This window comes from Physella acuta, unplaced genomic scaffold (genome assembly GCF_028476545.2).
Source record: "Physella acuta isolate Inbredline_101_S28 unplaced genomic scaffold, ASM2847654v3 ptg000208l, whole genome shotgun sequence".
Taxonomy (NCBI): Eukaryota; Metazoa; Mollusca; class Gastropoda; family Physidae; genus Physella; species Physella acuta.
Window position 1 is genome coordinate 1,302,465 of NW_026731727.1, and position 10,124 is coordinate 1,312,588.

Sequence of the window (10,124 nt, forward strand, 5' to 3'; positions counted from 1 at the left end):
GTTCTGCCCTTTGGTTATCTGTCCACCATCTTGTTCTGCCCTTTGGTTATCTGCCCACCATCTTGTTCTGCCCTTTGGATATCTGTCTACCATTTTGTTCTGCCCTTTGGTTATCTGCCCACCATCGTGTTCTGCCTTTGGTTATCTGCCCACCATCGTGTTCTGCCCTTTGGTTATCTGCCCACCATCGTGTTCTGCCCTTTGGTTATCTGCCCACCATCGTGTTCTGCCTTTGGTTATCTGCCCACCATCGTGTTCTGCCCTTTGGTTATCTGCCCACCATCGTGTTCTGCCCTTTGGTTATCTGCCCACCATCTTGTTCTGCCCTTTGGTTATCTGCCCACCATCGTGTTCTGCCTTTGGTTATCTGCCCACCATCGTGTTCTGCCCTTTGGTTATCTGCCCACCATCGTGTTCTGCCCTTTGGTTAACTGCCACCATCGTGTTCTGCCCTTTGGTTATCTGCCCACCATCGTGTTCTGCCTTTGGTTATCTGCCCACCATCGTGTTCTGCCCTTTGGTTATCTGCCCACCATCGTGTTCTGCCTTTGGTTATCTGCCCACCATCGTGTTCTGCCCTTTGGTTATCTGCCCACCATCGTGTTCTGCCTTTGGTTATCTGCCCACCATCGTGTTCTGCCCTTTGGTTATCTGCCCGCCATCTTGTTCTGCCCTTTGGTTATCTGCCCACCATCGTTTTCTGCCCATTGGTTATCTGACCACCATCTTGTTCTGCCCTTTGGTTATCTGCCCACCATCGTGTTCTGCCCTTTGGTTATCTGCCCGCCATCGTGTTCTGCCCTTTGGTTATCTGCCCACCATCGTGTTCTGCCCTTTGGTTATCTGTCCACCATCTTGTTCTGCCCTTTGGTTATCTGTCAACCATCGTGTTCTGCCCTTTGGTTATCTGCCCACCATCGTGTTCTGCCTTTGGTTATCTGCCCACCATCGTGTTCTGCCCTTTGGTTATCTGTCCACCATCGTGTTCTGCCCTTTGGTTATCTGCCCACCACCGTGTTCTGCCCTTTGGTTATCTGCCCACCATCGTGTTCTGCCTTTGGTTATCTGTCCACCATCTTGTTCTGCCCTTTGGTTATCTGACCACCATCTTGTTCTGCCCTTTGGTTATCTGCCGACCATCGTGTTCTGCCTTTGGTTATCTGTCTACCATCTTGTTCTGCCCTTTGGTTATCTGCCCACCATCGTGTTCTGCCCTTTGGTTATCTGCCCACCATCGTGTTCTGCCTTTGGTTATCTGTCCACCATCGTGTTCTGCCCTTTGGTTATCTGTCCACCATCTTGTTCTGCCCTTTGGTTATCTGTCCACCATCGTGTTCTGCCTTTGGTTATCTGTCCACCATCGTGTTCTGCCTTTGGTTATCTGACCACCATCTTGTTCTGCCCTTTGGTTATCTGCCCACCATCGTGTTCTGCCCTTTGGTTATCTGCCCGCCATCGTGTTCTGCCCTTTGGTTATCTGCCCACCATCGTGTTCTGCCCTTTGGTTATCTGTCCACCATCGTGTTCTGCCCTTTGGTTATCTGACCACCATCTTGTTCTGCCCTTTGGTTATCTGACCACCATCTTGTTCTGCCCTTTGGTTATCTGCCCACCATCTTGTTCTGCCCTTTGGTTATCTGTCCACCATCTTGTTCTGCCCTTTGGTTATCTGTCCACCATCTTGCCTTGAACCTGTGGGACGAGCCCATCGATTTTCCCCTCATCCTGTCCTGTCTTTTATTGATCCCTTCAGTCTTGACATGCTAGACCCGTGTGGGGTCTGTGGGGGGGGGGGTGTGGGGTCTGTGGGGTGTGTGGGATGTCCGGTGTAGACATGTTTGGTTTGTGTGTGGGCTGTGGGGGGGGGTGTGGGATGTCCGGTGTAGACATGTTTGGTTTGTGTGGGGTGTGTGGGATGTGTGGTGTGTGTGGTGGGGTGTGTGGGGGGGTGGGAGGATGTCCGGTGTAGACATGTTTCGTTGGTGTGGGGTGTGTGGGATGTCTGGGTTGTCTGGTTTAGACGTGCTTGGTCTGTATGGGGTGTGGGGGTGTGTGTGGGGTGTGGGATGTCCTGTGTAGACATGTTTGGTTTGTGTGGGGTGTGTGGGATGTGCGGGATGTGTGGGGTGTGTGGGGTGTTTGGGATGTGTGGGGTGTGTGGGGTGGGGGGTGGGGTGGGAGGATGTCCGGTGTAGACATGTTTCGTTGGTGTGGGGTGTGTGGGATGTCTGGGTTGTCTGGTTTAGACGTGCTTGGTCTGTATGGGGTGTGGGGGTGTGTGTGGGGTGTGGGATGTCCTGTGTAGATATGCTTGGTTTGTGTGGGATGTGTGGGGTGTGTGGTGTAGACGTGTTTGGTCTGTGTGGGGGGTGTGGGATGTCCTGTGTAGACATGCTTGGTCTGTGGGTTGTCCTGTGTAGACGTGTTTGGTTTGTGTGGGATGTATAGAGGAAATAAAAGCACTTTCCCCTCTAGCAGTGAGAGCATCAATTAGGCGTGTTTAAAGCGAGAAAAGCGAGCGTCGATTGTTGAGAACGGGTTCCCAGAGGAAGGAATTATCTGCGCGAACAGCGCGCTGGGAAAAATCGATGCTTTGTCCATCTAGCAGGGGAGGTAAGCTAGAGCTGATACTGGTGGGAGTTCTGTCACGTGATTCCCGTGCTTTGGTGCGAACAATACGGCTAAAGCTGTCCGTAGATTACTCCGCTAAAGCTGTCCGTAGGTTACTCCGCTAAAGCTGTCCGTGGATCACTCCGCTAAAGCTGTCCGTGGATCACTCCGCAAAAGCATCTTGATGTTAAGACGGGCCTCTAGCTTCAGCTGTCTCATTGCTGCCACTACCTGTCCCAAACTAACGCCACTACCTCTCCCAAACTAACGCCACTACCTCTCCTAAACTAACGCCACTACCTCTCCTAAACTAACGCCACTACCTCTCCTAAACTAACGCCACTACCTCTCCTAAACTAACGCCACTACCTCTCCTAAACTTACGCCACTACCTCTCCTAAACTAACGCCACTACCTCTCCTAAACTAACGCCACTACCTCTCCTAAACTAACGCCACTACCTCTCCTAAACTAACGCCACTACCTGTCCCAAACTAACGCCACTACCTCTCCTAAACTAACGCCACTACCTCTCCTAAACTAACGCCACTACCTCTCCTAAACTAACGCCACTACCTCTCCTAAACTTACGCCACTACCTCTCCTAAACTAACGCCACTACCTCTCCTAAACTAACGCCACTACCTCTCCTAAACTAACGCCACTACCTCTCCTAAACTAACGCCACTACCTGTCCCAAACTAACGCCACTACCTCTCCTAAACTAACGCCACTACCTCTCCCAAACTAACGCCACAAATTAGCACACCAGAATAAACGAAACTATGTACTTAGAAAAATCTATATGGGATGGGTCAACTAAGACGACGATTTAATTGTGTTTTGTAGGAAAATATGTCTGATAAGTGAGGGGGTCATCCTTAAATGACGTCATGCTTTTTTGCCGATTTTTACCTCCCCCCTCCCCTCCGCCACAAGTCGTCACAAAAAGCCAGACCCCCCCCCTAAAATGACGTCACACCTACAACCCCCCCCCCCTCAAAATTGATCATGATTTTTTTTCTTAAAATATTTTTCCAAAATCTTGTCAGAATATTTTGTCAACAGAATATTTTGATCAATTCCTATTACAATTTATTAAAACCGTTTTCTAAAACGCGAAATAACGGCTAAAACTCGTTTTTTAACTCTGCTTTTTTATAATGCAAAAAAGTGACGTCACACCATCTGAACCCTCCCCCTCGTCACATACCGTCACAAAATTACGGACCCCCCCCCTCCCCCTACGAGTGTGACGTCATTTATGGACGGCCCCCTAAGAAGGGTTTTTTTCATAAAACATTTAATTTAGAAAAGTTGCTTTAGTAAAAAAAATTGCCCTATAAAAAGAATATTAGTTTTAAAGAAAGAATCCAGACTACTTAGAAGCATAGCGAGGGGGGGCGGGGGGGGGGGGTGCGGACCGCACCGTGTGACACCATTTAGGGGGTGACACCAAGGCAAAAAATAGCAAAATATATAGAGAAAAATGATAAATAGTGTTTTAAGAGGTGCAAATCGAAAAAGTTTAAGGAGGGGGGGGGGGGTGCCAATCGATAATTGAAAGTTTGTCCCAGGGAAGTGTCGCTACGCCTCTGGGGGGGGGGGGTGACACCCGACCTCGCTCCGCCATTGAGACTACTAGATAATCCCCCGCTTATGGCCCTTTTATTTTCTCGTAAGAAGGGTTCAACTTCCGCTCAACAGTTTTGAACAATGTCTGCAGTGATATTCCAATTTGGCAAGCCGGTCAGAAACTGTGCTGGTTGTTCAGCTTTTAACCCACCCAAATGTTTAATATTTTATTGTTGGATTTTTTTAGGTCGTCCCCCCTCCCTATCGCGGGTTCTGGCGGTATAGTAGTTCAACCCTTGTATTCACCGCTATGTTTATATAAGGGACGTAACTCAATTAACTACACGCTTATATTAGTACTTCTGTGCTTGTGTCCCTTAATGTGATGTGACAAGACAGAAAGCTGTAGGCCTACAGTGTGACATGTAACATTAGCCCAGAGCTATGGCATTATGTAACATTAGCACACACACACACACACACACACATATATATATATATATATATATATATATATATATATATATATATATATGTATGTATGTATGTATAAATATATAAACTAGTGAAATTATAAATTGTGATGCAGTATATTATATTTAAAGAAAATAAATTAATTTTCTTCGTTTAGCTCATAAGTATTATTTTGTTACAAAAAGAAATAAAACCGTTTATTAATTTTAAAATTATTTTCCTTTATTGAAAAATCTCCCATTTACAATGTAGTAAGGGAGGTTATATCTCGTATAATTTTTTTGTAAAAGCAATAAATTTGATATTAGGCTCCCCTGGTGACCTTTAACCTTAAGGTTAACCAAGCTTGTAAATAAAAACAACTGAAAGGACACAAGTAGTAGATTTTTACTTTATTTTTATTTATTTATATTCAATAGGGCCTGTAAATACGTATATTGTTAGGTGTGTCAAGTCTAGATTCTAGTTGAATCTGTCTAGTGATAATTCAGGTTTTAACAATAATATAATAGATCTAGAATCTAGCTGCGGGCGATTTATTTGTGAATTCGACAGTCCACAGAGTACCAATGCTGAAAATATTTGTTTTAAAACGCTATCAGTAGGTCGTTAAGGACTTCACCCATTGCCATAAAAATCTTAACTGACACAAGAACATGGTACATTCAATATTCCAAATTTTGATTTTTCTCAAGTTTTGACGACAGTAAATTATAAAAACCAAAACAAAACTTCATAATCATAAAGAAATAAGCCTAATGTTTTCCTACCGTTTTTGTGTGTTTCGGTTGTGTTTATACTAAAATATGCTCAACTGGAGGTGAACATAAAGTGGGGAATAAAATACGCTAAAATGGATTTTTACCCTGTATATTATATATATTATATATAGTAAAGGGGCCTATAAACTATCTTATACATTAATCTGACGTAGAATAGTGAATAGAGATGTCAGATGAGGATGAAATTAAAATATTATAATTTTATTATTTAATGAATATTTTTAGTGCTTTGACCCTACTAACTTACTTGAGTCGAAGTTAAGTTACTAAATAGTTAGAACTATTAAATTATTAAATAATTATAGTTTATATTTACAATTAATTATTTAATATTAATATATTCAATTGGCTAGGTCTAGTCTGATTATAGTGAATATAATTTTATTATAAAATAAAATTTAGTTAGGACTTAACTGGCCACAAACTTACATATTTTGCTGTATAACTATTCTATTACTATTAGTATTACTAACTTAAGTACCTAACTAATTAGGCCTGAATAATAAGTACATTCAGTTTATACTATACTTTTGTTATAGACGGAATATTGATCTCAACAAAAGCACAAATCTTTAAGTTGTACGCATATTGCGGTCTCATCTCTTGCAGGTATGTCGAGGGCTGGCAAGATCTTGCACAAGAGCGCTGCGCTGTTGGTGTGTGACCTTCAGGAGAAGTTCCGCCCCAGCATCCAGCACTTCCCCCAGGTCCTCAACGTGGCCGCACGTCTGCTCAAAGGTGCCGAGCTGCTGGACATGCCCGTCCTTGTCACAGAACAGTATCCTAAAGGTCAGGGGTCACTGAACAGTATCCTAAAGGTCAGGGGTCACTGAACAGTATCCTAAAGGTCAGGGGGTCACTGAACAGTATCCTAAAGGTCAGGGGTCACTGAACAGTATCCTAAAGGTCAGGGGTCACTGCCAGGCTATGACAAACTGATGTCTGACACATAAGACACTAATGTCTGTCTGTCTGTCTGTCTGTCTGTAGGTCTGGGCCACACAGTCAGTGAGTTGGATGTCAGCCATCACAAAGTCTTCACTAAAACCTGCTTCTCCATGATGGTCCCCACTTTGCAGGCCGAGATTCAAAAGTTAAAAGGTCAGCTTTTCATAGCTTTTAAAACGAGAATTTTTAAAGACGTTACAAACTAGTGCTTATTTCAGTCACTGGAGATACGAGGGAACATGCAAGTCACTTACATCATCTAACAGGCACCAAGGAAAAAAACACGGTGCTTATATCCTCATACGTTTAGAGGAAATAAGGCTGTTACAAACTTGCTCTGACTTAACAAAACATGGCTGACAAAGTGTCTGAGCTTACAGCTGACCACACTACCCTGATACCCCCAGGACATTGAAATAGCTCAACTCTGCTTCACCTGCCCTCTGTGTCTTGCAAAAGAGCAGGAAAATATGATGCCAAAGAGAGAACCCTACTTACCAAGTGTAAGCTACAAAAGATTTCATGAACTCAGTTCCAAATCCTGATATTTGGTCTCATAAAAATTATTTAAATTATTTTTTTATACCAACTCTAACACCTTGGTCTAACCCTATCTCTTCACCTCTTCTTGCTAGCTGAACCCAACCCCTTCTTGCTAGCTGAACCCAACCCCTTCTTGCTAGCTGAACCCAACCCCTTCTTGCTAGCTGAACCCAACCCCTTCTTGCTAGCTGAACCCAACCCCTTCTTGCTAGCTGAACCCAACCCCTTCTTGCTAGCTGAACCCAACCCCTTGTTGCTAGCTGAACCCAACCCTTTCTTGCTAGCTGAACCCAACCCCTTCTTGCTAGCTGAACCCAACCTGTTCTTGCTAGCTGAACCCAACCCCTTCTTGTTAGCTGAACCCAACCTGTTCTTGCTAGCTGAACCCAACCCCTTCTTGCTAGCTGAACCCAACCCGTTCTTGCTAGCTGAACCCAACCTGTTCTTGCTAGCTGAACCTACTTTTGGTTCTGTCACATAAACTACAGCTTTATATTCAACCAGCCATGGGTCCCCTGTGGCCAGTAGACTGTTATACTTATTTGGTAAAAATATTTTATAAAATTGTTATTGGTGAAAACACAATGTGCTTTACTACACTTTGAACGATATTAGTGACAGAGCAAAGAAATAACTTGACCCACCCTGCTGACGTCACTGACCCACCCTGCTGACGTCATTGACCCACCTGCTGACGTCATTGACCCACCTGCTGACGTCATTGACCCACCTGCTGACGTCATTGACCCACCCTGCTGACGTCATTGACCCACCCTGCTGACGTCATTGACCCACCCTGCTGACGTCACTGACCCGCCAAGCTGACGTCATTGACCCGCCTGCTGACGTCATTGACCCACCTGCTGACGTCATTGACCCACCCTGCTGACGTCATTGACCCACCTGCTGACGTCATTGACCCACCTGCTGACGTCATTGACCCACCCTGCTGACGTCATTGACCCACCTGCTGACGTCATTGACCCACCTGCTGACGTCATTGACCCACCCTGCTGACGTCATTGACCCACCTGCTGACGTCATTGACCCACCCTGCTGACGTCATTGACCCACCTGCTGACGTCATTGACCCACCCTGCTGACGTCATTGACCCACCCTGCTGACGTCACTGACCCACCCTGCTGACGTCATTGACCCACCTGCTGACGTCATTGACCCACACTGCTGACGTCATTGACCCACCTGCTGACGTCATTGACCCACCTGCTGACGTCATTGACCCACCTGCTGACGTCATTGACCCACCTGCTGACGTCATTGACCCACCTGCTGACGTCATTGACCCACCTGCTGACGTCATTGACCCACCTGCTGACGTCATTGACCCACCTGCTGACGTCATTGACCCACCTGCTGACGTCATTGACCCACCTGCTGACGTCACTGACCCACCCTGCTGACGTCACTGACCCACAATGCTGACATCACTAACTTTGCTCTCCCGCCAGATGTTCGATCTGTTGTGCTGTGTGGCATTGAAGCACATGCATGTGTCCAACAGACTGCCCTTGACCTCATTGAGCAAGGTTATGATGTCCATGTTGTTGTTGATGCGTGTTCAAGCAGAACTATGGTAGACAGGTAAATCATGACATACAGACAGGTAACTCATGACATACAGACAGGTAAATCATGACAGACAGGTAAATCATGACAGACAGACAGGTAAATCATGACAGACAGACAGGTAAATCATGACAGACAGACAGGTACATCATGACAGACAGACAGGTAAATCATGACAGACAGGTAAATCATGACAGACAGGTAAATCATGACAGACAGACAGACAGGTACATCATGACAGACAGACAGGTACATCATGACAGACAGACAGGTAAACCATGACATACAGACAGGTAAATCATGACATACAGACAGGTAAATCATGACAGACAGACAGGTACATCATGACAGACAGACAGGTAAATCATGACAGACAGGTAAATCATGACAGACAGGTAAATCATGACAGACAGACAGACAGGTACATCATGACAGACAGACAGGTACATCATGACAGACAGACAGGTAAACCATGACATACAGACAGGTAAATCATGACATACAGACAGGTAAATCATGACAGACAGACAGGTAAATCATGACAGACAGACAGGTAAATCATGACAGACAGACAGGTACATCATGACAGACAGACAGGTAAATCATAACAGACAGACAGGTAAATCATGACAGACAGGTACATCATGACAGACAGACAGGTACATCATGACAGACAGACAGGTACATCATGACAGACAGGTAACTCAGGTGTGACTGATGTTTCCCCTCAGGTTGGTGGCCTACCAGCGCATGCGTGCATCAGGCGCGCACCTGAGCACCTGTGAGAGTGTGCTACTGGGGCTGGTGAGGGACGCTGGACACCCCAAGTTTAAACAAATTCAAGAAATTATCCGGGAACCTTCGCCTGACAGTGCTCTCTTGTCCAGGCAGTGGCTGTAATCTGTGGGGGGGGGGGGGGGGGCACGATTGTATATTATTTGACTGGGGGTGGGGTAAGTGGATATTGAATGAAAGAAACACAGAATCTACTGAGTAGGCAAATTGTTGCCTGACCAAGATGTGTACAGATGTGTACATCTGATGAATTTTATGATTAAAAATGTTTTTAAAAAATTAAATGGCTCACCCCATTGTGATGTGAAGAATCCAGTTTAAACTTAGCACAATTATCTCAACACATGTCACATTAAAGCAGACAAAATGACACCAACAAATGTCACATTAAAGCAGACAAAATGACCCAACAAATGTCACATTAAAGCAGACAAAATGACCCAACAAATGTCACATTAAAGCAGACAAAATGACACCAACAAATGTCACATTAAAGCAGACAAAATGACACCAACAAATGTCACATTAAAGCAGACAAAATGATACCAACAAATGTCACATTAAAGCAGACAAAATGACACCAACAAATGTCACATTAAAGCAGACAAAATGACACCAACAAATGTCACATTAAAGCAGACAAAATGACACCAACAAATGTCACATTAAAGCAGACAAAATGACACCAACAAATGTCACATTAAAGCAGACAAAATGAAACCAACAAATGTCACATTAAAGCAGACAAAATGACCAAACACATGTCACATTAAAGCAGACAAAATGACACCAACAAATGTCACATTAAA

At 44.8% G+C, this 10,124-nt stretch overlaps 1 protein-coding gene across 2 annotated transcripts; it reads left to right on the plus strand.

The window, feature by feature from the left end:
• Nucleotides 1-4,981: 4,981 nt before the first annotated feature.
• LOC131937368 (isochorismatase domain-containing protein 2) lies at nucleotides 4,982-9,424 on the plus strand. 2 transcript variants are annotated; one of them, XM_059294742.1, is made up of 5 exons: nucleotides 4,982-5,035; nucleotides 6,051-6,230; nucleotides 6,432-6,542; nucleotides 8,403-8,535; nucleotides 9,252-9,424. In XM_059294742.1, exons 2-5 carry the CDS (start codon nucleotides 6,053-6,055, stop codon nucleotides 9,418-9,420), a joined length of 591 nt encoding a protein of 196 aa, XP_059150725.1. In that variant the 5' UTR covers nucleotides 4,982-5,035; nucleotides 6,051-6,052; the 3' UTR covers nucleotides 9,421-9,424. The 2 variants fall into 2 exon arrangements, with proteins under 2 accessions (XP_059150725.1, XP_059150726.1); XM_059294743.1 differs by lacking the exon at nucleotides 4,982-5,035 and adding an exon at nucleotides 5,429-5,479.
• Nucleotides 9,425-10,124: the final 700 nt, after the last annotated feature.